The sequence below is a fragment of the Rhinatrema bivittatum genome, chromosome 3, assembly GCF_901001135.1.
Source record: "Rhinatrema bivittatum chromosome 3, aRhiBiv1.1, whole genome shotgun sequence".
Classification (NCBI taxonomy): Eukaryota; Metazoa; Chordata; class Amphibia; order Gymnophiona; family Rhinatrematidae; genus Rhinatrema; species Rhinatrema bivittatum.
This window is the reverse complement of record NC_042617.1, coordinates 541,898,294-541,923,611: the sequence shown is the minus strand read 5'-3', so window position 1 is coordinate 541,923,611 and position 25,318 is coordinate 541,898,294. Positions and strand designations below refer to the sequence as shown.

Below are 25,318 nucleotides of genomic sequence, written 5' to 3'. Positions count from 1 at the left end.
TTAAGTCAGTCACCTTTGTCCATGCAGATATTTTCCCATTATTTTCCAATATTCTTAACTGATTTTACCAGCTGTTATTGTATTTTAGTGTAAAAATAAATTACTAATATATTATCTATGTCTTCCATCAAAATAACTATCTTGATTGTTGTCGTATCAGTAAGAAAATATCTGAACTCCTATATCTTATCAGAAGAAGACAGGCAGAGTTACCAGTTTCTAGTATAGTGTAAGTAAAAAATGGGAGAAAACATGCCCCCATATAGGGGTAGATTTTAAAAGAAGCGCGATCAGCCTACTTTTGCTTGCGCATCAGACTCAAGCAAAAGTACGCTGGATTTTAGTAGATACGCGCGGAGCCGCGCGTATCCACTAAAATCCTGGATCGGCGCGCGCAAGGCTATCGATTTTGTATAGCCTGCGCGCGCCGAGCCGCGCTGCCTCCCCCCGTTCCCTCCAAGGCCGCTCCGAAATCGGAGCGGCCTTGGAGGGAACTTTCCTTTGCCCTCCCCTCACCTTCCCCTCCCTTCCCCTACCTAACCCACCCGCCCGGCCCTGTCTACACCCCCCGCTTACCTTTGTCGGGGGATTTACGCCTCCCGGAGGGAGACTTAAATCCCCGCGCGCCAGCGGGCCTGCTGCGCGCCGGGCCGCGACCTGGGGGCGGGTACGGAGGGCGCGGCCACGCCCCCGGGCCGTAGCCACGCCCCGTACCCGCCCCCAAAACGCTGCCGACACGCCCCCGGAACGCCGCGACGACCGGGCCCGCCCCCCGACACGCCCCCGACACGCCCCCCTCCGAGAACCCCGGGACTTACGCGAGTCCCGGGGCTCTGCGCGCGCCGGGAGGCCTATGTAAAATAGGCTTCCCGGCGCGCAGGGCCCTGCTCGCCTAAATCCGCCCGGTTTTGGGCGGATTTAGGCGAGCAGGGCTCTGAAAATCTACCCCATACAGTATATAATACAGATGAGCTTTATTTTTCTGGGTCGGGTCGGGTTTCAATTCGGGCGCTTCATTGGAAAACTCATTTTCCCATGGATCGTTTTTCGGCAACAATGAAGCTGGAACCCGAACCTGAAACCGGAAAAACGAATAAAAAAAAAATCCGAATCGGAAAAAAACCCACCCCAACCCTTCAAATTTACTGTATTACAACCGCCCCCCCCTAACATCCCAATCCCTCCCCAAGACTTACTAAAAGCCCTGGTGGTCCAGCGGGGTCCCACGAGCGATCTCTCCCTCTGGGTTGTCGGGCTGTCGGGCCTGCTACGAATCAAATGGCGTCGATGGCCCTTTGCCCTTACATTGTCACAGGGGCTATCAGTGCCATTGGTTGGCCCCTGTCACATGGTAGGAGCAATGGAGTCCCCCAAGACTTGCCAAAAGTCCCTGGTGGTCCAGCGGGGATCCTGTAGCAATCTCCTGCACTTGGGGTGTCGGCTGCCAGTATTCAAAATGCCGCCGATAGCCTTTGCCCTTACTATGTCATAGGGGCTACCAGTGCCATTGGTCGGCCCCTGTCACATGGTAGGAGCACAAGATGGCACCGGCCATCTATTGCTCCTACAATGTGACAGGGGCCGACCAATGACACTGGTAGCCCATGTGACATTGTAAGGGCAAAGGGCCTTCGCCGCCATTTTGATTCGTAGCAGGCCCGACAGCCTGACGGCCCGGAGGGAGAGATCACTTGCGGGACCCTGCTGGACCACCAGGGCTTTTAGTAAGTCTTGGAGAGGGATCGGGATGGTGGGGGGGTTGTAATACAGTAAATTTGAAGAGTTGGGGTGGTTTTGTTTTTTTCTTAAATAAATGTGCCCTTCCCCCGCACTAACCCAAAAAACGAATTTTCCCCGAAGTTCAGGAAAAATCCGTTTTGTGGTTCGCGTCCCCCAAACCACGATGAATTAGGCAATTTCGTTTAAATTGCCTAATTTGTGATAAACGAATGCACATCTCTAGTATATAATACACTGGAGGATAAGAGAGCTTTTTCTATTCTCATTCACCACAGAGCAATCAGATAGAAAATATAACCTGAGAATATACAGATCTCACCTGGTACCTTGTGTTTGGTTCGTGGTGGTATTTTTTCCTGTCTTTTGGCTTCTTCCTCTACAGAAATATGGAAAGATTAAGGGGGTCATTTTCTAAGCATCTCGCACGCGAATAGTCCCTTTTCGCATACTATAGTTTGCCGGGGACGGAGTCGGCACAGCAAAGGGAGGATTCGGGTTGGCGAGGAGGCAGACGCGGCGTTATCTTCGCTGGCGGCGATAAGGTAAGGACTGTCATCTTCGCCAGTAGTGCACCCAATAGCGCCACCTTTCATGGTGGCGCTATTGGGAGCAAAAGCCGGCAGCGATAACATCGCAGTGGTGAGATCGCTGCCAGCTTTCGCAGGCCCCCCCCCCCCCCCTTTGCCAGTTCCTAGTGTAGTGCAAGAGAAATTTGGTGGAAAACATACACCCAGATATAGTACATGGGAGGATGAGAGCTGTCGCTGTTCACATTTACCACAAACCAGCTAGATAGAAATTATGACCTGAGAATGCACAGATCTTACCTGGTACCTTGTGTTTGGTTCGTGGAGGTGATTTTTGCTGTTTTCTGGCTTCTTCCTCTACAGTAATATGGAAAGATTAAGTCAGTCACCTTTGTCCATGCAGATATTTTCCCATTATTTTCCAATATTCTTAACTGATTTTACCAGCTGTTATTGTATTTTAGTGTAAAAAGAAATTACTAATTTATTATCTATGTCTTCCATCAAAATAACTATCTTGATTGCTGTCGTATCAGTAAGAAAATATCTGAACTCCTATATCTTATCAGAAGAAGACAGGCAGAGTTACCAGTTTCTAGTATAGTGTAAGTAAAAAATGGTAGAAAACATGCCCCCATATACAGTACATAATACACTGGAGGATGAGAGAGCTAACTTTGCTCTCATTCACCACAGAGCAATCAGATAGAAAATATGACCTGAGAATAAACAGATCTCACCTGGTACCTTGTGTTTGGTTCGTGGTGGTGCTTTTTCCTGTCTTTTGGCTTCTTCCTCTACAGTAATATGGAAAGATTAAGGGGGTCATTTTCTAAGTCTATCGCACGTGAAAAGTCCCTTTTCGGATACGATGGCTTTCCGTGGAGGAGTTGGGGTAGCGAGGGGAGGAGTCGGGGCAGCGAGGGGAAGAGCTGGGGCGGCGAGGAGGCGTTTGCGGCATTATCTTCACTGGCGGCGATAAGGTAAGGATTGTTATCGTCGCCAGTAGCATGCCCAATATCGCCACCTTTCATGGTGGCGCTATTGGGAGCGAAAGCCGGCAGCGATAACATCGCGGTGGTGAGATCGCTGCTAGCTTTCGCAGGCCCACCCCCCCCCCCCCCCCTTTGCCAGTTCCTAGTGCAGTGCAAGAGAAATTTGGTGGAAAACATACACCCAGATATAGTACATGGGAGGATGAGAGCTGTCGCTGTTCACATTTACTACAAACCAGCTAGATAGAAAATATGACCTGAGAATGCACAGATCTTACCTAATACCTTGTGTTTGGTTCGTAGAGGTGATTTTTGCTGTTTTCTGGCTTCTTCCTCTACAGTAATATGGATAGATTAAGTCAGTCACCTTTGTCCATGCAGATATTTTCCCATTATTTTCCAATATTCTTAACTGATTTTACCAGCTGTTATTGTATTTTAGTGTAAAAATAAATTACTAATATATTATCTATGTCTTCCATCAAAATAACTATCTTGATTGTTGTCGTATCAGTAAGAAAATATCTGAACTCCTATATCTTATCAGAAGAAGACAGGCAGAGTTACCAGTTTCTAGTATAGTGTAAGTAAAAAATGGGAGAAAACATGCCCCCATATACAGTATATAATACAGATGAGCTTTATTTTTCTGGGTTGGGTCGGGTTTCAATTCGGGCGCTTCATTGGAAAACTCGTTTTCCCATGGATAGTTTTTCGGCAACAATGAAGCTGGAATCCAAACCTGAAACCGGAAAAACGAATAAAGAAAAAACTCCGAATCGGAAAAAATCCCACCCCAACCCTTCAAATTTACTGTATTACAACCACCCCCCTAACATCCCGATCCCATCCCAAGACTTACTAAAAGCCCTGGTGGTCCAGCGGGGTCCCATGAGCAGTCTCTCCCTCTGGGTTGTCGGGCTGTCGGGCCTGCTACGAATCAAATGGCTTCGATGGCCCTTTGCCCTTACATTGTCACAGGGGCTACCAGTGCCATTGGTTGGCCCCTGTCACATGGTAGGAGCAATGGAGTCCCCCAAGACTTGCCAAAAGTCCCTGTTGGTCCAGCGGGGGTCCTGGAGCAATCTCCTGCACTTGGGGTGTCGGCTGCCAGTATTCAAAATGCCGCCGATAGCCTTTGCCCTTACTATGTCATAGGGGCTACCAGTGCCATTGGTCAGCCCCTGTCACATGGTAGGAGCACAAGATGCCACCAGCCATCCATTGCTCCTACAATGTAACAGGGGCCGACCAATGACACTGGTAGCCCATGTGACATCGTAAGGGCAAAGGGCCATCGGCGCCATTTTGATTCGTAGCAGGCCCGACAGCCCGACGGCCCGGAGGGAGAGATCGCTCGCGGAACCCTGCTGGACCACCAGGGCTTTTAGTAAGTCTTGGAGAGGGATCGGGATGGTGGGGGCGTTGTAATACAGTAAATTTGAAGAGTTGGGGTGGTTTTGTTTTTTTCTTAAATAAATGTGCCCTTCCCCCGCACTAACCCAAAAAACGAATTTTCCCCGAAGTTCAGTAAAAATCCGTTTTGTGGTTCGCGTCCCCCAAACCACGATGAATTAGGCAATTTCGTTTAAATTGCCTAATTTGTGATAAACGAATGCACATCTCTAGTATATAATACACTGGAGGATAAGAGAGCTTTTTCTATTCTCATTCACCACAGAGCAATCAGATAGAAAATATAACCTGAGAATATACAGATCTCACCTGGTACCTTGTGTTTGGTTCGGGGTGGTATTTTTTCCTGTCTTTTGGCTTCTTCCTCTACAGAAATATGGAACGATTAAGGGGGTCATTTTCTAAGCCTATCGCACGCGAAAAGTCTCTTTTCGCATACTATAGTTTGCCAGGGACGGAGTCGGCACAGCAAAGAAAAAATTCGGGGTGGCGAGGAGGCAGACGCGGCGTTATCTTCGCTGGCGGCGATAAGGTAAGGACTGTCATCTTCGCCAGTAGTGCACCCAATAGCGCCACCTTTCATGGTGGCGCTATTGGGAGCGAAAGCCGGCAGCGATAACATCGCGGTGGTGAGATCGCTGCCAGCTTTCGCAGGCCCACACCCCCCCCCCCTCCCTTTGCCAGTTCCTAGTGTAGTGCAAGAGAAATTTGGTGGAAAACATACACCCAGATATAGTACATGGGAGGATGAGAGCTGTCGCTGTTCACATTTACCACAAACCAACTAGATAGAAAATATGACCTGAGAATACACCGATCTTACCTGGTACCTTGTGTTTGGTTCGTGGAGGTGATTTTTGCTGTTTTCTGGCTTCTTCCTCTACAGTAATATGGAAAGATTAAGTCAGTCACCTTTGTCCATGCAGATATTTTCACATTATTTTCCAATATTCTTAACTGATTTTACCAGCTGTTATTGTATTTTAGTGTAAAAATAAATTACTAATATATTATCTATGTCTTCCATCAAAATAACTATCTTGATTGCTGTCGTATCAGTAAGAAAATATCTGAACTCCTATATCTTATGAGAAGAAGACAGGCAGAGTTACCAGTTTCTAGTATAGTGTAAGTAAAAAATGGTAGAAAACATGCCCCCATATACAGTACATAATACACTGGAGGATGAGAGAGCTAACTTTGCTCTCATTCACCACAGAGCAATAAGATAGAAAATAGGACCTGAGAATAAACAGATCTTACCTGGTGCCTTGTGTTTGGTTCGTGGTGGTGCTTTTTCCTGTCTTTTGGCTTCTTCCTCTACAGTAATATGGAAAGATTAATGGGGTCATTTTCTAAGCCTATCGCACGTGAAAAGTCCCTTTTCGCATACGATAGCTTTCCGGGGAGCAGTTGGGGTAGCAAGGGGAAGAGTCGGGGCAGCGAGGGGAAGAGTTGGGGCGGCGAGAAGGCGTTTGCGGCATTATCTTCACTGGCGGCGATAAAGTAAGGACCGTTATCGTCGCCAGTAGCATGCCCAGTATCGCCACCTTTCATGGTGGCGATATTGGGTGCAAAAGCCGGCAGCGATTACACCGCAGTGGTGTGATTGCTGCTGGCTTTCACAGGGCCACCCCGCGCTTCGCTTTCCCGCCCCCGTTACCGCTGGATTCACCATTCTCTGCGAGAATGGATAATCCAGGCCTAAGTCAGCCACCTTTGCCCTTGCAGTTATTTTCTCATTATTTTTCCAATTTTCTCTACTGATTTTATCAGCTACTACTGTATTTTAGTGTACACTAAGGAATCAAATACTAATACAATGCTACTATGTCTTCAATCAATAATAACCATGCTTGATCGATGTAGTATCAGTAAGAAAATATATGAGCTCTTATAACATAACTGAGGATGATAGGCATAGTCAACAGTTCCTAGTGTAGTGCAAGAGAAATTTGGTGGAAAACATACACCCAGATATAGTACATGGGAGGATGAGAGCTGTCGCTGTTCACATTTACCACAAACCAGCTCAATAGAAAATAGGACCTGAGAATAAACAGATCTTACCTGGTACCTTGTGTTTGGTTCGTGGAGGTGATTTTTGCTGTTTTTTGGCTTCTTCCTCTACAGTAATATGGAAAGATTAAGTCAGTCACCTTTGTCCATGCAGATATTTTCCCATTATTTTACAATATTCTTAACTGATTTTAACAGCTGTTATTGTATTTTAGTGTAAAAATAAATTACTAGTATATTATCTATGTCTTCCATCAAAATAACTCTGCTTGATTGCTGTCGTATCAGTAAGAAAATATCTGAACTCCTATAACGTACCAGAGGAAGACAGGCAGAGTTACCAGTTTCTAGTGTAGTGTAAGTATAAAATGGGAGAAAACATGCCCCCATATACAGTACATAATACACTGGAGGATGAGAGAGCTATCTCTGCTCTCATTCACCACACAGCAATCAGATAGAAAATATGACCTGAGAATAAACAGATCTCACCTGGTACCTTGTGTTTGGTTCGTGGTGGTGATTTTTGCTGTTTTTTGGCTTCTTCCTCTACAGTAATATGGTAAGATTAATCAGTCACCTTTGTCCTTGCAGATATTTTCCCATTATTTTCCAATATTCTTTACTGATTTTACCAGCTGTTATTGTATTTTAGTGTAAAAATAAATTACTAGTATATTATGTATGTCTTCCATCAAAATAACTCTACTTGATTGCTGCCGTATAAGTAAGAAAATATCTGAACTCCTATAACGTACCAGAGGAAGACAGGCAGAGTTACCAGTTTCTAGTATAGTGTAAGTATAAAATGGGAGAAAGCATGCCCCCATATACAGTACATAATACACTGGAGGATGAGAGAGCTGTCTCTGCTCTCATTCACCACAGAGCAATCAGATAGAAAATATGACCTAAGATTAAACAGATCTCACCTGGTACCTTGTGTTTGGTTCGTGGTGGTGCTTTTTCCTGTCTTTTGGCTTCTTCCTCTACAGTAATATGGAAAGATTAAGGGGGTCATTTTCTAAGCATATCACATGTGAAAAGTCCCTTTTCGCATACGACAGCTTTCCGGGGCGGGGTCGGGGCAGCGAGGGGAGCAGTCCGGGTGGCGAGGGGAAGAGCTGGGGCGGCAAGGAGGCGTTCGCGGCGTTATCTTCACTGGTGGCGATAAGGTAAGGACCAGTAGCGCGCCCAATAGCGCCACCTTTCATGGTGGCGCTATTGGGTGCAAAAGCCGGCAGCGATAACATCGCAGTGGTGCGATCGCTACAGGCTTTCGCATGCTCGCCCCACCCTTCGCCTCCCCATCTCCCCTTACCTCTGGATTCACCATTCTCTGCGAGTGTGACGGGGTCACTATGCTAGACTAGATAGGAAGAATAGAGCTAGGAACCAAAGATTCAAGGGAAGAGGGGGAAGGAAAATACAGCAACACCAGGCAAGAGACGTCCTTTGGTTCCTTCCCCCGGATGTTACAAGGACAGAAGAACCACAGGTGTGGGAGGTTAAGGGTGGGACTTCCCTGGAGCCAATCAGCTGGCAGAGGAGGAGGAGTTTCCACAGGATAAAAAGGACTCCCTAGTAGAGCAGTCTTAGTCTCCTGTGGGGGACTGAGGAGGAAGGATCGGATTTCCTGTCTGCTCTGGGAGACTTTGAGGCTGGACATTCCCCAACCGTGTGAAGGACTGCCGCAACTATCACAGAAGGTGAGTGCGGGGACTTCTGTTGTTGGACAAATGACAAGGATACTTTGCCTGGAGAACTACCAGTGGGTGGTTTTATCTCTGGGGAAGGGTTGAGGTCCCAAAGGTACGGTTAGGCCCAGTGGGGCCAGACTTTTGAACTGTGGACTTTGAGAGGGACTTCTGAAATCAGTGGTTGGAAAGTGAGCTGCTGGCTCAGTGGGGAAAGCATCTGCCTTCCATCCAGGTGGTGAGAGTTCGAATCCTATCTGGGGACTTTGAAGATAAATATGTTTAAACTGCTATTTGAGTTTCCAAGGAACCAGGGAACAGATCATGTATGGACAGCGAGAATGGAAAATTCAGGCCTATGTCTGCTACCTTTTGTCCTTGCAGATATTTTCCCATTATTTTCCAATATTCTTTACTGATTTTACCAGCTGTTATTGTATTTTAGTGTAAAAATAAATTACTAATATATTATCTATGTGTTTCATCAAAATAACTATCTTGATTGCTGTAGTATCAGTAAGAACATTTCTGAACTCCTATAACATACCAGAGGAAGACAGGCAGAGTTACCAGTTTCTAGTATAGTGTAAGTATAAAATGGGAGAAAACATGCCCCCATATACAGTACATAATACACTGGAGGATGAGAGAGCTGTCTCTGCTCTCATTCACCACAGAGCAATCAGATAGAAAATATGACTTGAGAATAAACAGATCTCACCTGGTACCTTGTGTTTGGTTCGTGGTGGTGCTTTTTCCTGTCTTTTGGCTTCTTCCGCTACATTAATAAGAGAAGATTACTTGACTGTATAGCACATAAAGCAGAGATAGGGCCTATATAATATCAGCAAGCAAATATGTGAGCTCTTAAAGCATACTTGAGGGTGACAGGCATAGTTGCCAGTTTCTAATATTATGAGAAAGCAAACTGGGAAAAAACCATGGACCTTATGATCCCATGGCTTTCTAAATTATATGCCTTTGCCTTGAATTCGCCTAAATGTTTAGTGGACAAGAGGAGGAGGGTGGGGGTTCTTGTTTCGAATTGAAAAATGAGCAGAACTCTAAATTCCCCTTGATTTAGGAAAACATATGTGATAAATAGCTAGAAGGAAAAATGTACGAAATCTCTTCTCTGCATAACAATTCACAACAGAAATTAAACTTGAGTCTTGATTCAACCAAGCAGCAACTGAATGCTTAAGTGGGAACTGATCTATGCCCAGAATATGTAAGCTTGCCACAAAAGTGAAACTTATTTTTAAAAACAAACTTGTTCAGATTTGTCCTGCAGTTTTCCCTCACTGATTGTTTCATTCAGTTTTTCTGAGGGAGTGGGGTGGGAAGAAGCATGAGCCACGTAGCAGTCTGGGCTGACTGTCCCTTCAATTCTCACAATAAAAAAACAACAATTCCTGAAAGCCATCCGGAAGGATCCAAATATTTTAATACATGCTCATCTTGAATACTCCTTGGGATCCTGTTTACCTTTTGATTTTATGATGGAAAGGAGGCCAAAATATAGGCAAGAGATACCATAAATGAGAAGAAATGTTGCTACTGTAAACAAACGGGGCGTTATTAAGGCAGTGAATCATTTCTGCAACTTTCAGAGCCATCTAGATGCTTAAAATTTAGGCAGGGATACAAACCAACCAGAGTTTTTGCTGGTCTGGCAGATTTTGATTCAAGGAAGTCGGCAGCCAGCAGTACCTTTAAACTGGCTACGTGAGTAATTGGCCACCACAGCAGAAAACCCCTCCCTCGCCATGCTTTGCCCTCTGACCTCCTCTCGTCCTCTGCTTTACACTATCACTGCTGCTCCTGCTATCCCCCTTCCTTAAGGACTTTTTTAAGCAAGAGGTCTAATCAAGGGAAAAAAAGGAGACCTTAAAGTTACATTTTTATTTAAATAACTTAATAAAATGTTGGATATTAACATTTTCACTAATGCTTGGACACCTCTGGTATGAGAAGCAGTGAGTATCCTTAGCTCACTAGTCAACCTTCAATTAAAAGTCAGTACACTATCACCATCATGAGCTAAATACTAAGGTGTAAGCAAAGATGAAAGAAATCTGTTGATTTAATGACTGAACCACTGAAAGTATTAATGTGTTAATATTATGTATTTTACATATATATAAGGAAGAATTAATATATAAGGTTAACTTCAAACATCAAAACAGATAAAATTCACTTTGGGGTAGATTTTAAAAGGATGCACATGTACACCCGATTTTATAACTTGCGCACGCAAGTTATAAAATCAGGGTTCAGCGTGCGCAAGGGGGTGCACAACTGTGCACCTTGCACGCGCCAAGCCGCGCTGCCTTCCCCCGTTCCCTCTCCCCCTAGCCTGACCTTCCCACCCCTTCCCCTAACCTTTCTCCCTCAGCCCTACTCTAACCCCCCGACCTTTATTTAACCTTTTGTGCCTACCTCTAGGCAAGTGCAAGTTGCAGCCGGCGCACGATCCACAGCACAGCAGCAAATGTCCACTGTGCCAGGAGCCGCTGACCCGGCCCCGCCCCTTTTTGCAAGCCCCGGGGCTTACATGTGTCCCGGGGCTTTACGCGCGTCGCCGGGCCTTTTTAAAATAGGCCCGACGTGCATAACCTTTTTAAAACAAGGCCCTTTATGTACAAACTCCCCTTTATGTGAGTTTGGAGAAATATGAATATATAAAATGGGGTAATTGTCAATGCTATTTATACACGTAAAACCTCATTGTAAGCAAGTAAATAGCTGTTGCAAAATTGACTGAGGCTCTGTTTGCATAAAAGCATGCACATAATCCAGATTCAGGTATTCTTCTGCATTAAAAGGATAACCTTCAAACAGCTTTGCATGGCCCCATATACACACGTGGATGGCCGCACATAGAACTACGGCAGTATTTTATAATCTGTGTGAATTAGGCATACACAGATGATATAAAATGGGTTAGATTTTAAAAGGTTGCGTGAGGGCGTACATGCGCGCGTAACCTGGCGCGCGCACATGTCCAACCAATTTTATAACTTGCGCATGCAAGTTATAAAATCGGCGTGAACAAGGGGGTGCACAATTGTGCACCTTGCGCGTGCCGAGCTGTTTGCCTTTCCCCGTTCCCTACCCCCCCACCCCACCTTCCCTTCCTTTCCCCTACCTCCCCCGCCCTTTCCCCCACCTTGTTTTTCTGCTTTTTTAAATTTCACAACTTACTTCAGCCTTGGGGCTGAAGTAAGTTGCGCGAGCCGGCCAACTGCCGGCGCGCGATCCCAAGCACAGTGGCAAATGGCCGCTGTGCCTGGATCCACTGGCCCCGCCCCTTTTTGCAAGCCCTGGGACTTACCCGTGTCCTTGGACTTTATGCGTGTCGCCGGGCCTTTTTAAAATAGGCCTGGTACGTATAAAAATCTGGCCCTATATGTACATATATATGCACATGCATGAATACTTGCAATGCACTGAAAGAGAATTTTTCAGTGAGGGATAAAAAAAAGACTTGCTTGTATAAAACTCTGATTTACACAAGTGATTGAAATTACCAGTTTAGCAATTCCTCCAACAGTTCACCCAGTTCTTCTCTTGGTCATCGCGACCTTCCTTGAGCCCCCCCCCCCCTCCAGTTCACCAGAACCTCCCACCCACTAATAATTGATTATTAATAATAACAGTCCCCCTCTGATATCAATTGGTTTTTTTAATTCTTTTTTTTATTAAGCTTATTTATTACAACCACAAAGTAATACCTTGTAAAGTAATTTTCAGAGAGTACAATTTAAGCAACTTATTTTCAGTCGATTATCCATTTCTGTATCATATTACATAATACTACTTTATCATATTACATTACACTCTCTCCATCATAGAGGTAATCAGAGGGGGGCAGGACAAGAGGAAATCAATAAGCTTTCCATTAAAAGAAACTGCAGCATGAGAGCATACCCACATTGCATCCAATTATGACCCAGTAATACACAAATTCATAGCTGGTACTATTACCCTAACATCTAAGAATTCTCTCAGCTGTTCAGGGCTAAAGAAAATATAGGTGTTATTTTGTAGCCTAACTATGCATTTACATGGATAACGCAAAAGAAAACTAGCTCCATGCAAGATAACGTCAGACTTCATATTCAAGAAAGCCTTTCGGCGTAACTGGGTAGGCCTAGCCAGGTCTGGATAGACACTTACCACACTTACTACCCAGAAAAGGAACATTTGTACTTTTAAAGTAGTAGCGCATAACTACGCTTATATCTTGCTCATAGAGAAAGACACTAGCAGTGTTTGTCTAGCAGTAACTTCTATAACTAAATTTTCCAAATAATCAGTCAAATTAGAGATGTTTCCTTAATTATTAGACCGTGGCAAAGCTTGCTTCTGAGATAAAAACACAATCTTCTTTGTAACTGGAACCATCACTGCCGGAATCTTTACTATCTCAACTAGATATTTCTTTAAAGTAAGAAGAGGCAGTTCTCCAAGAACTTTGGGAAAATTAAGCAACCACTAATTCAGATGATGCAATGAATTTTCCAAAAATTCCAATCTCCTTACAGATGCCATGCGATCTCGAATAATTACAGCATTAGTGTCTTTCAAACCTTTTACATCCTCTTCCAATTTCTTTATAGAAGACAAATGATCTTGTAAAATTTGTTGATGGTCTTGTGCGACCGTATCCAATTTTAATGACACAGTATCTAAACGTCGAGTTTGTTCTTTAAAGGTTAGGGACATACCTGCTATTAAGTCTCTCCAGGGTCACAACAGCCGGTCTCATAATCTCCTGGGGGGAATGCACCTCTGTTCCACTTCCCAGAGCATAGGTATTCTCACTGGATGTCTCCAGGAGAACAACCCCACTTCCCCCAACATTCTCCACGGGGGCCTTCAAACTCAGGGCTGGATTAAGGGGCAATGCTCATTCTGGAACACCGCTGTTGGCTCCTTCCAGCTGAGGCTGATCACTCGAGTTTTCTCTCAGGGCCTCAGCACCGCAGGCGTCACCAGATGGAGAAGCTATTAGCGTGGGTCAGGAGGGCTCAAAGATATTTCCCCAGGAGAAAACAGAGCTTCTCCTGGGGAAATATCTTCCAGTGGGGGAAGACGCCCTCAACTCTGTAGTGGGGGTTGTGAACTTGATGATACGTCGCTGGTCTGCGGGGAGGACGGGTTCAGAAGGATATACCCTAACCTTCCCCTTCCTCTTGTGCGGCATTGCCAAAAGTCTTCAGGCAACAAGAAAAAATAAGGTAATATCTCGAGGAAACTGCGGAGCAGCGCGGTTCACGTCCTCTCACGTGGCCATCTTGGATCCGCCCCCCCCCCCCCCTCTGATATAAATTGTGTGAGATAATTATGAAGTGTAAAATTATACAAAAAAGTTACTGCATGTACTTTTATAAAATAGCAACTCATGTGTGTAAATTTTGGCCCTGTTCTGTAATGCCTCTAGACTTCCCCTTTTTTAATGCGAGTAGATGAATGTGTAAAAGGTGAACTATGTACACATGTTAAATGTTTATAAAATAGTATTTATGGAAGTGCAGGCTACTTGCATGCGTATATGCTAACTTATGTGTGCAACTCTTTTTGAAAATTCACCCCAAACTGAGCAGAAGCAAACATTGGGGAGGAATTGGGGCAGAGTTGTCATTGACCTTCATACTTTTTTATTTTAAAAAGTCTACACCTTGGTATATGTGCGCAAATTACTCCCTTTGAAAAGGACATGCAACTTTTGCATGAGTGAATCTCCCTGGCCACTTACTCATAAATTTTCAAAGTACATTCATGCACATAAGTTTGCTTAGAAAATCCTTGGTATAGCATTTGTGTACAATGAACACACAGACTGCTCCGCTCTATGGGGGGGGGGGGGGGTTATAAAAATACCTCTACAGTAGTACCACAAAAATGGCCCTTGTGAAAATCACACAACTGATATGTGCGTAAAATTCTGTGCATACACACTGTATGTGTGCATATGTTTTCGTGCATGGGGGAGAGGCATTCCAGGTGTCTGTGTCTGGGCAGGGTTTAAACTATGTGCACCAAATAAGCGTAATTGCTTGCAAGCAGTTTTGTCAGGATAATTTTCAAAGCAAACTTATGCGCACCAAGTCAACTCTGAAAACTGGCATAACATGCATATTTTTGCCATCTAACTTGCCATATTACCCCATAATATTAAATTACAGAAGAAAGATGATAAGCAAATAGTATGTATATATTTTTGACCCTTTTGAATTAGACTAGTGTTATGACGACTGCACAGCTCATCGAGTTTGGAAAGCTACATCATTAATAATGCTTTACAATGATGCCTGACATTGCATGCAATTGTAGGGATCCTGTTAGTCCCTACTAGAGTTGGTTAGGATTTTACCATTTGATACTGGGAGAGACAGTTAGGGATAAAATGTTTTGCAGCTCCCCCATGTGGAATGCCTGCAATGTAACCATTCTGTTGGTTTATACTGTTTTATCTCTTTTGCTTTGAGAAGGCAGCCTTGTGCCAAGCACTCACTTAACTTAAATATCCATGGAGTTCTTTCTTTTGGAGGAGAGCTTCTTTACATCCTCACCTTCCATTTATTTAAGTTTGGAGTGCCAAATCTTTTTGGTCTCAGCTAACCTTGTTTACGTTTACTCTTCAAATCCAATAGAATAGGTTCCCCTTCAGCAAGAGGAATCCGAGATCATCAAGATCCAAGGATAGGATGACTTCCAGCCATCCTGTGTGAGAAGAAGGAGAAAGGAGAGGAGGTGGACCACCTACCTAAATGACCCATGAATATCTACTGAGGATACTACCAGAGGAGATAGGAGATAAAGGCTAAGAGGCCAATATTCAGTAGGCTAGCTGGATAACTTGTCCTGTATATTCAGCGTGATAAATATCCCTTTGAATATAATTGCTTAAAGTTATCCGGCTACATGTAGCTAGATACCTTAAAACCCTAAATGCTATGTTTAAATATAGCCATTTAGGATTTTAAGTTATGCAGCCCCTTGTGTGGCCAGATAACTTGCTGCTTACTTCTAGCACTAGAAGCGTAAACCTGGAGTAGTTTATGCTTCCAGCACACTTTGACTGAAACTGCACTGGACCTCATGGGTAAGTGCTGACCCAACTCCTGGCGGGGATTTTTTGGCCTCGGGAAGTGAGGCTAAGGGTCGGGGGGGGGGGGGGGGTGTCGGAGTGCTGTGGGGTGTTAAATTGCTAGCCTGGCCTTAGAGACAGTTCACTCTATAAAGAATGAGATTGCCTGGGGGGGGGGGGGGTGGCGACAGCTCCATCAGATTTAGACATGTGGGCTGAGGGATGCATGGCCTGACAGAATAACTTTTAGATTAGGTGGGGGATAGAAAAAAATCAGGCCATAGGCCCCTTTCATTCTTTTTTATTTTTGTCAGCAAAATTGCTACACTTTTTTTATATGTATATTAACATGTTTTGTAGAATAATGAAAATACAGATGATAGATAAAACGGCAAATTTTTAAAACAATTCATGTAACCAGTTTCCTGTTTGTGCTGTAAATACCATCCAGGGTGCTACGAGGCTGGGATTCAGGTGTGGCTGGGGGGAGAGGGTGAAGTTATCTCCCTGGCATGATCAATATGTCTTTGGTCAAATGGTGAACATGTCAGCTGAATGATACTCACTAACTGCAGGAAAACACAGAATAAGACCAAGGAGGAGAATAATAACAAAAATGTCCAGTAGGATTTAGCCCACTCACCATTCATTCATCAAGGACTAGGAAGGAAATAAATAAAGTCAAATGGTGGTATACAAAATAATATTGGATAACCAACTTAACCTCAAAAAATTCATCAACAAAACCACTAAGGAATGCTTTTTCAAACTGCAAGTCCTAAAAAAAACTGAAACCCCTCCTACATTTTCACGATTTCCGACTGGTACTACAATCTATACTCTTCTCTAAAATCGATTACTGCAACGCTCTGCTCCTCGGCCTTCCAGCAAATACTATCAAACCTCTGCAGATGTTGCAGAATTCAGCCGCCAGGATCCTGACGAACTCAAAGAAAAGAGAACACATCTCCCCCATTCTTTATATCCTCCATTGGCTTCCGATCAAATTCAGAATTCTCTACAAAGCCATAACCATAATTCATAAAGCCCTACACAACCTCTCTCCAATCGAGCTTACCATCCAGCCACGTCTTCATAACTCCATTAGACCAATTAGAGGAGCTTATCAAGGCATATTACACGTTCCCCCAGCAAAAACCTCCTTTAGGAAATGAGCCCTCTCCATAGCAGGCCCTGCACAATGGAATGCATTCCCTCCAGACCTCCAACAAGATCCATGTCCCCTTTCATTCAAGAAAAAACTCAAAACATGGCTCTTCAAACTTGCATGCCCAGAATAAGGACTACAGCTCGCATTCCCAGAATTGAAGACTTCCGCTCATACCTTTGACCAGTCGGACAAACACATTGCATTATATCTTTATAGTGTTTCTCACTTTCCAGACTCCTGCTTATACCTTGACCAGTCTGATCAATGCATTGCACCGTGTCTTTATAATTGTTTCTCATTTTGAAATCCTTTGATCCCACCTAATGCTATAACTAATCAAGCCTCTCTTAAAGAGCTATCTCATTTAGATCATGACACACCCTGTAACCAGTCTCCATGTCCGGACCTGATCAAGTTTACTTTACCTGTTTAATTCCGCCTTTAAGATGTATATCTTAACCTAAAATCTTGTTAGTCAGATTTTATTAAGTATTTATCCTAATTTGAATCTTATTAATGTTCTAAGTAATGAATCATCTATCATTTCCAGTTCAAAAGTATTTATTTATCTATTAACTTTGTTTAACAATTGTTTAGCCATGGTTCCTTAATTATGTTCTTGTCTCTTATATTGTTCCTTGTAATGCTCCTTTGCAAAGTTTTTTGTTCACTGTAAACCGGTATGATTTGTAGTTTTGTACAGGAATATTGGTATATAAAAACAAAATAAATAAATAAATAAATTAAAGATGAGTATCCAGGCCAAAATAGAGAAAATTAGGAACAGCACCAAGAATAGTGAGAAAAAACATAGATTCTCCATGTCAGTAGAGATATGCTTGAATTTTAAATCATGTGCGTACATGAGCATGTATAATTTAAAACAAACCTACCACAGGTAACAAGTATACTCCAAATTTTAAGAGGTTACTCGAGCAAATCACATATCTTCCATAAGACGTTGCCGGCTTTAATGCATACATGTGGCTTTTAAAATATGTGTCACTTGCGAGTTGCCCACATACTTGCATATATGGGCTTCTTAATGCGAGCACCACTTTTAAAATTTTGTTCTCGAGTATTAATATATTGTTATCAGTGCCTTCAACAAAAATAACTATACTTTATTGATGTATCAGTAAGCAAATATGTAAGCTTCTACAACATACCTGAGGAAGACAGGCAGTATTATCAGTTTCTAATATAGTGCTAGAGCAAATATGTGCACCAGGATATATAATACACATGAGGACAAGAGAGCTGTCTCTATTCACATTCACCACAGAGCAGTCAGAGAGAAAATATGACATGAGTTTACATGTATCTTACCTAGCACCTTGTCTTTGGTTCGTGGAAGTGCTTTTTCCTGTCTTTTGGCTGCTTCCCCTACAGTAATTAGAAACAATTGCATCAGTCACCCTTGTCCATGCAGCTATTTGCATATTATTCTACCACAATTCTTTCTTGATTTTGCAAGCTGCTACTGCATTTTAGTGTAGAATAAAAACTGACCATGAAATTAGAGAAAAACAAAACAAAAAAAACCAACTATTTAAAAAAATGAAATAGTAGGGATGTGAATCGGGCTTCGGCCGATTGAAAATATCGTACAATATTTTCAAAATCGTCAGAAATCGGGGGCTCCCCCAAAACAATAGGAAAACCCCCACAAAATTGTTCGTGGGGGTTCTCTTATCGTTTTGGGGGAGGGTGGGAAAAACGGTATACAAAAATGACCTCCCCCCCAAAAAAAACATTTTACAGGTACGTGGGGGTCCCAGGAGCGATCTCCCGCTCCCGGGCCATCGGCTGCCACTAATCAACATGGCGCCGATGGCCCTTTGCCCTTACCATGTGACAGGGTATCCGTGCCATTGGCCGGCCCATGTCACATGGAGGGAGCACTGGATGGACGGCGCCATCTTTAAAAATGGCACAGGCCATCCAGTGCTCCTACCATGTGACAGGGGCCAGCCAATGACATGGATACCCTGTCACATGGTAAGGGCAAAGGCCATCGGCGCCATTTTTATTTGTGGCAGCCGACGGCCCGAGAGCGGGAGATCGCTCCCGGGACCCCCACTGGACCACCAGGTACCTGTAAAATGTTTTTTTGGGGGGGGAGGTCGGGAGGGTGGGGGAAGCTAAGGGATTAGTTTTAAAGGGTCGGGGTGGGTTTTTTGTTTATCGGCTCAGGCGCAGCCGATAAACAAAACTGCAATCGGGCCGGACGAAAAAAAAAACACGATGTGAGTCGGAACCGGAATCAGAACCGGTTCTGGTTCCGATTCACATCTCTATGAAATAGTACAAAAAAGCATTAAAAAGACTGCACACCCCTAAAAAAAACAAAAACAGAGTAACAAAACAAAGTGTACTATCATGCCAACTAGTGAATAGGACTGTCTCATTAATATGATGGTTTGTTAAACTGTAAACCTTAAATTAGATAACTTTGGAATGTAGCTCTTTTTGACTCAGAACTGATGAAAAGGATCACTCAGTGACAAAGGTTGTATAACAGAAATCTACCTGATTTGGAATGCAGAGGCACTTTTTCATGTCTTAATTCTTGTTCTACATGAAAGAAGAAACCTGGATGGGTAAGATCAATTAAACACATACAAAGAAATCTTGGTACATATTTAGTTTAAAATATATATATTCTGTTAGATTTCAAATGTGGCCATGGTAGCAAAATTTTGTGATATAAATTGCTAGGGTTGGGCATTCGTGAGAAATGAAATAGGAAATGAGACATTTTGTTTTCAAAGCGAAATGATTAAAAATCTGACGAAATTTTGTTGGTTTTCAAATTTCGTTTTACTAACAAAAAAAATGATGTGTAGGGCCTAGGGCAAACTTATCTGCTCTGTTGGGGATCCAGCATCATGATCCAGGCCTAGGCCAGATGCCTGGGCTTGGGCTAGGCCAGGGCCCGGACCAGAAATAAGGTCTCAATACCTGGGTATTAACTGGGAACCAGGCCCGCCACCTGTGCCTCAGCCTCGGGTAGGGCCCAGTCTGGAGATCGGGACCCAGTGCTGAGGCTTCAGCCCGGACCTAGGCCTGACTTGGAGATTGGCTCCTGACCCCTGGGCCTCCACCTAGGTCAAGACCCAGTCCAGAAAGCGGGTTCTGATGCTGGGACCTCGGCCCAAACATAGGCTCAATGCCCAGGGCCTGGCCTGTAGGCTGGATCCTGATGACTGGGTTTCAGCCTAGACCAGGGCCCAGTTCCAGGCCCAATGCAGGAACTTGGTCTGGAGATCTGGTAACAACACCAGGGCTTTGGCCTGGACCCAGGCCAAATGTGTAGATGGGAAGGAGGCCGGGTCCCGACATATGGGCCTTTGACAAGGCCAGGGCCCATCCAGATCTGATACTGTGGTCCAGTCTAGAGGATGGGTCCTGACATCATGACCTCAACTCAGGGGCAAGCATTATGGCCACAGAAGTCTTTAGTCCCGTATTCTGTCTTCCTAGACGAAATGAGCCCTCCATTTGGGAGGTGCCTGAGTTAATTAACTCCAGTGAATCCTCCACAGCAGAGGGCACCATATTGATGCACAGCAGCATTAACTGCCAAATAACAAAATGGTGCCATCCATTGGGGAGGATGCCCCAGAGATAATTAACTCCCAAGCAGTTAGCATCATTTTGCCTAATCAGAAAGAAGAGGGAACCAAAGACTTCCAAATCCTGAGTGCCAGGCCTTGGCCTAGGCCTGACCCTGCATTGAGATCCCAGCATTGGGACCCAGTCACTGGACTGGGCTGCAGCAGGCCCTGGCCTAGTCATCGGGACCCAGCCTCAAAGTCTGAGCCTTGCTTAGGATCTAGGTTGAGGTTGTGGTGACCTATTGTGGCCTAGGCTTATGCAAGGCCAAAGCTTATGCATAGGCCTAAGCCATGGTAGTTTGCCGTGATTTCAGCCTAGGCTTCAGCCTGGGCCTATTCCTTGGCATCATATCCCCCCCGGGACTGGAAAGTGGGGGCCATTGAGGTTCTTGGCCCTGTCATTTTTTTGGGTGGGAGGGATGGATGGAGGGCATGGGAAGCCCCATTTCTTTTTTTTGGTTTGTTTTTGGGTTTTTCTTTTTTTAATGTTTATTTCTTTTTTAATAATAAACATTATATAAAGCAAAAATCATGGAAAACCAAACCCCCAAAAATGAAATGTAAAACAAAAAAATGTTTTATTCTTCCTGCTCCTAAAAATTACATATAATGCTCTTTAAAGTAAAATGAATATCTCCCATATAGTTCGATTGCTAGATATATTCTTTTAATAGTTCATCTGAATCCAAACAGGCCATGCAGCTAAAGTGATGCTGGCCTACATGGAATCAATAAATTACTCTTTTGAAGATTGGTGGTCTAACTTTTGGAAATCACACCCAGTGAGGATGAGAATCATGACCCACTAGAAGAGACATGTGCCAGTCACTGACTTTAAATGAGGGGGAGAAGTGATTCTGAAGTGTGGAGGGAGGGTCTCAGTAGCAGCAGCAAGAAGGAAACCCTCCACATTGCCTACACTGCTCCTTACCAGTGTGGTTCCTCTATTGGCAAGATACACACTGGCATATTCATTTGTGATAGAAGCGGAGAAGGGCAATATGGAGGACTTCCTCTCTGCTTCTGCTGTGCACAAGGGTTTAGTAGGAATTTGCATTTGATTTTAGGGAATGCAAAAAATTCAATGGATGAGGTCATTTTCATGTTTTGAATGCAAGAAACCAAAAGTAGTCTCCTATTAAAATACCACGGGCTGAGAGTAGCACCAAAAGTTGTCCCTGACTCTGAGGCAAATTCCCAATGCCAGGGCATGGCGCTAAAGCCAGATCCCAATACTGAGGCCCAGGCCCAGTACAGGCCCAGTGCCTAGACCTGGCACAAGGAGAAGTTCTGAGGATTGGTTTGGTGCCTCACCCTAGCCCTGGCCCTGAGACTTAGGTCTGAGCGTGGCTTGACTCTAAGCCCTAGGCCCAGTGCTGATACCTGTCTCTGAGGTCTGCTCCCAGTACTAAAGTCTAATCTGATGCTGGAGCTTGTCTCTGAGGCCTGTTTCTAGTGATGAGGCTTAGACCTGATACTGGAGTCTAGACCTGAGAAAAAGGCTTGGTGTCTAACACCGCAGCTTGGACCTGAGGCCTGGTCTAGGTTCAGAGAGCTCAGCCTGCACTGTTGCTCATCTATGAAGCCTGGTCCTTTCACCAAGGCCTAGGCTTTGTGCTACAGCTTGGTCCTTAGGCATGAGCCTGTCACCATTGCCTAGGCCCTCTTTCAGAGGCCTTGGCTCATGCCTGGCCTGGGCCTGAAGCGTAGTTACATCACCATAGCCTAGAACCAACCTCAGGCTTAGCCCTGAGACCTGGTCCCATCATTGAGGTCTGGCCCTGAGACCTAGAGTTGTTGCCAAATCCCAGGCCTGGCACCAAGTCTGACCCTGAAGCCATAATGCTGTACATCAAAATGGTGCCTGGTTCCCTTTAATATCTTCTTGTGAGAGCTCTGTGGGAGGGGCCCAGCAGGGAAGGAATAAGAGCTGGGATCCAGATGGAGGTAGTCAGTCCAGGCCCAGGTCTCCAGGAGGAAGGCAACTCCTGTAGAATATTGTTATCTAAACACTGAGCTGTAATGAAGCTGTATGAGTATAGAAGGAAGTGGTACTAACTGTGAGTAATTGGAGTACACTGTTCTGAAGGTAAAGGCAGTCTACTAATGTGTATGTGTTAAAGTGGCAAATAAAGATAAAGTGTTTTAAGAAAGGCTGGAATCAGTCCAGGTTTGTGCTAGGGAATCATGGCTCATTCCCACAGACTTATATTCAACTCTAAATTCAACAAAATGGGTGTCAAAGTTTGCAAACAATGAATCCATTGTTGCTCAATCTGAAGAAGGTGGCATGGTCAGATGCCTCCATGTCAGTTTTTATGAGGTACATCTATTACGCAGAACTAGAGAGCATCAAAGATGTGCTATTGTTCCTGGAAATGTGCAACTAGGGGAGCAGTAACTCCTGCTTGCTTCAGGCAGCTGTGGTGTTTGATCATGCAAGTATAGATAGAGCAAGTTATCTTACCAACATTGAACTTCCTGCATGGGCTTTAGATAACATATATCATCCCTGTTGTTTTATGGCATAAATGAATATTCTGTCCAGCAGGAAAAAGCTTCCACCTCTGTCATCTACATAGCTACTGGACATACCGAGCAATGAAGACAAGCTCCGTGTCCAAGGTTATGTGATATTGCAGTACAATTACTCTGAGACAAATCAGAATAAATCAAAATATCTCTCAAATTGCTTCCTCACATACATGCAAACTGTGGAGAATCCTGGAACATACGATGAAGTTGCAGAACATGCCAGTGGCAGCAAATCAAGGTACAAATGTCTCTGTTCTGAAGGGAAAATGATAAAACACATGTCCTTGTAGGGGCGAATCCAGGTAGAAACATCCAATTTCTATGAGTAAATATGGCTTTCAAGTATGCTTTCCAGACACAGGATTGTGAATAGCTGCATGACAAAACTATGTTAGCCAAGATCTTAGCTTGAAATTTGAAATCATCCAGGTTGGAACAGATCCGACGCAAGCTAAAGAATAGACCAATCAATAAATTAGATTTTAAAAACCCTGAATCTCCATACTAAAGAAAGCAGGGTACAACATGGATGGGGAAAGAGCACAGGCAGCTAGAAAGGGAGGGGGGGAGGAGGGATGAGAAGAGAAGATAGGCAAGGAGGGTGGAAGGTGTTATGGATGAGCAGGGAGGGGATGAACCAAGCATAGAGGAAGGAGTGGTGGGTAATAGGAAAAGGGGAGGGAAGAGTTCTCTAGCTGCACTTTGGCTGAAGCATGAAAATAGTGGCAGGGTCTGAAGAATGAAGAATTGGATTGGAAAGTTTGATGAATACTTAGAAATCTTCAACACGAGTATCCAGAGATTCTCTACAGTAGTGCTCAGTGGGTCAATCCGAGAAGTCCCTGAGGCAGTGGCTCGTGAAACGTGTTCATGTCAGACTTGGACTCTAGACTCTGGAACTTGGTCTGCTCAAGTAAAGGGAAGTACTGTTCTCTGTACTTTTATGAAAAAGTTTAAAATAATAAGAAAAACTGAAACACAACATTATGAGGAATGTTTAGCGGACTGATGATTTAAAAAGACCCGTAGCGGTGAAATTACAAGTCTATACTTGCTAACCGCTGGTGGTATGAAGGAGCCAAAATTATATAAAAATTGTGATAAAATGTTATATAAAGTATAATTATTAAATGTCAATATCAGCAACAATATAAGATATAAGTTAATTTATGAACTTGTAATGTAAAGCATGTTACTTTTTGTTATTTCTTTCACGTGTTTCTTGTAAAGCCCGTTGCTGCATTATGTTCTATTGTAAACCGAGGTGATGTTCCAAACATGCCGCAGTAATTAAAAACTCTTAATTAAACAAATAAATAAATAAATAAAAATCGTTTGACACAATGTGATTTCTATAAGATTTCAATTACCCCAATATTGTCTGGGTAAATGTATCATCAGGACATGCTAGAGAGATACATTTCCTGGATAGAATAAATGACAGTTTTATGGAGCAATTGGTTCAGGAACCGATGAGAGAGGGAGCAATTTTAGATCTAATTCTCAGTGGAGCACAGGATTTGGTGAGAGAGGTAACGGTGGTGGGGCCGCTTGGCAATAGTGATCATAATATGATCAAATTTGAATTAATGACTGGAAGGGGGACAGTAAGCAAATCCATGGCTCTCGTGCTAAACTTTCAAAAGGGAAACTTTGATAAAATGAAAAAAAAAGATAGAAAAAACTGAAAGTAGCAGCTACAAAGGTAAAAATTGTGCAAGAGGCATGGTCATTGTTAAAAAATACCATCCTAGAAGCACAGTCCAGATGTACTCCACATATTAAAAAAGGTGGAAGGAAGGCAAAATGATTACCGGCATGGTTAAAAGGTGAGGTAAAAGAAGCTATTTTAGCCAAAAGATCTTCATTCAAAAATTGGAAGAAGGATCCAACAGAAGAAAATAGGATAATGCATAAGCGTTGGCAAGTTAAATGTAAGATATTGATAAGACCCAGTGCTGCCTTGGATCAGAAAGGTCTCCCAGTAGGAGAACATCACCCTGGTGTAGCAGGAAGTGATCCTGTAGCAAGGACCTGCTCTCCAGGTGATGTATTGTCCTCTAGCACTGAGGACAAATCTCCCAGGGCTACTGCCCAGGAGGGAAGGGTTAGGCCGGCCATCATAGTTGGTGATTCAATTATTAGAAATGTAGATAGCAGGGTGGCTGGTGGACGTGAGGACCGCCTGGTAACTTGCCTGCCTGGTGCGAAGGTGGCAGACCTCACGCGTCACCTAGATAGGATTATAGACAGTGCTGGGGAGGAGCCGGCTGTCGTGGTACATGTGGGCACCAACGACATAGGAAAATGTGGGAGAGAGGTTCTGGAAGCCAAATTTAGGATTTTAGGTAGGAAGCTGAAATCCAGAACCTCCAGGGTGGCATTCTCTGAAATGCTTCCTGTTCCACGTGCAGGTCCCCAAAGGCAGGCAGAGCTCCAGAGTTTCAATGCGTGGATGAGACGATGGTGCAGGGAAGAGGGATTCAGCTTTGTAAGGAA

General features: G+C 43.9%; 1 protein-coding gene across 1 annotated transcript in view; it reads right to left on the bottom strand.

Annotated features, from left to right (window-relative positions):
- Positions 1–25,318, bottom strand: part of LOC115088647 (neurofilament heavy polypeptide-like) — a 611,587-nt gene that overhangs the window by 92,837 nt on the left and 493,432 nt on the right. The window contains exons 50-62 of the mRNA XM_029596909.1: positions 19,197–19,259; positions 17,994–18,050; positions 9,116–9,172; positions 7,630–7,686; positions 7,190–7,246; positions 6,749–6,805; positions 5,942–5,998; positions 5,502–5,561; positions 4,988–5,044; positions 3,541–3,597; positions 3,008–3,064; positions 2,568–2,624; positions 2,060–2,116 (exon numbers count right to left, since the gene is read on the bottom strand). Of these exons, the coding sequence (XP_029452769.1) occupies positions 2,060–2,116; positions 2,568–2,624; positions 3,008–3,064; positions 3,541–3,597; positions 4,988–5,044; positions 5,502–5,561; positions 5,942–5,998; positions 6,749–6,805; positions 7,190–7,246; positions 7,630–7,686; positions 9,116–9,172; positions 17,994–18,050; positions 19,197–19,259 (750 nt within the window). The remainder of the gene's footprint in view (positions 1–2,059; positions 2,117–2,567; positions 2,625–3,007; positions 3,065–3,540; positions 3,598–4,987; positions 5,045–5,501; positions 5,562–5,941; positions 5,999–6,748; positions 6,806–7,189; positions 7,247–7,629; positions 7,687–9,115; positions 9,173–17,993; positions 18,051–19,196; positions 19,260–25,318) is intronic.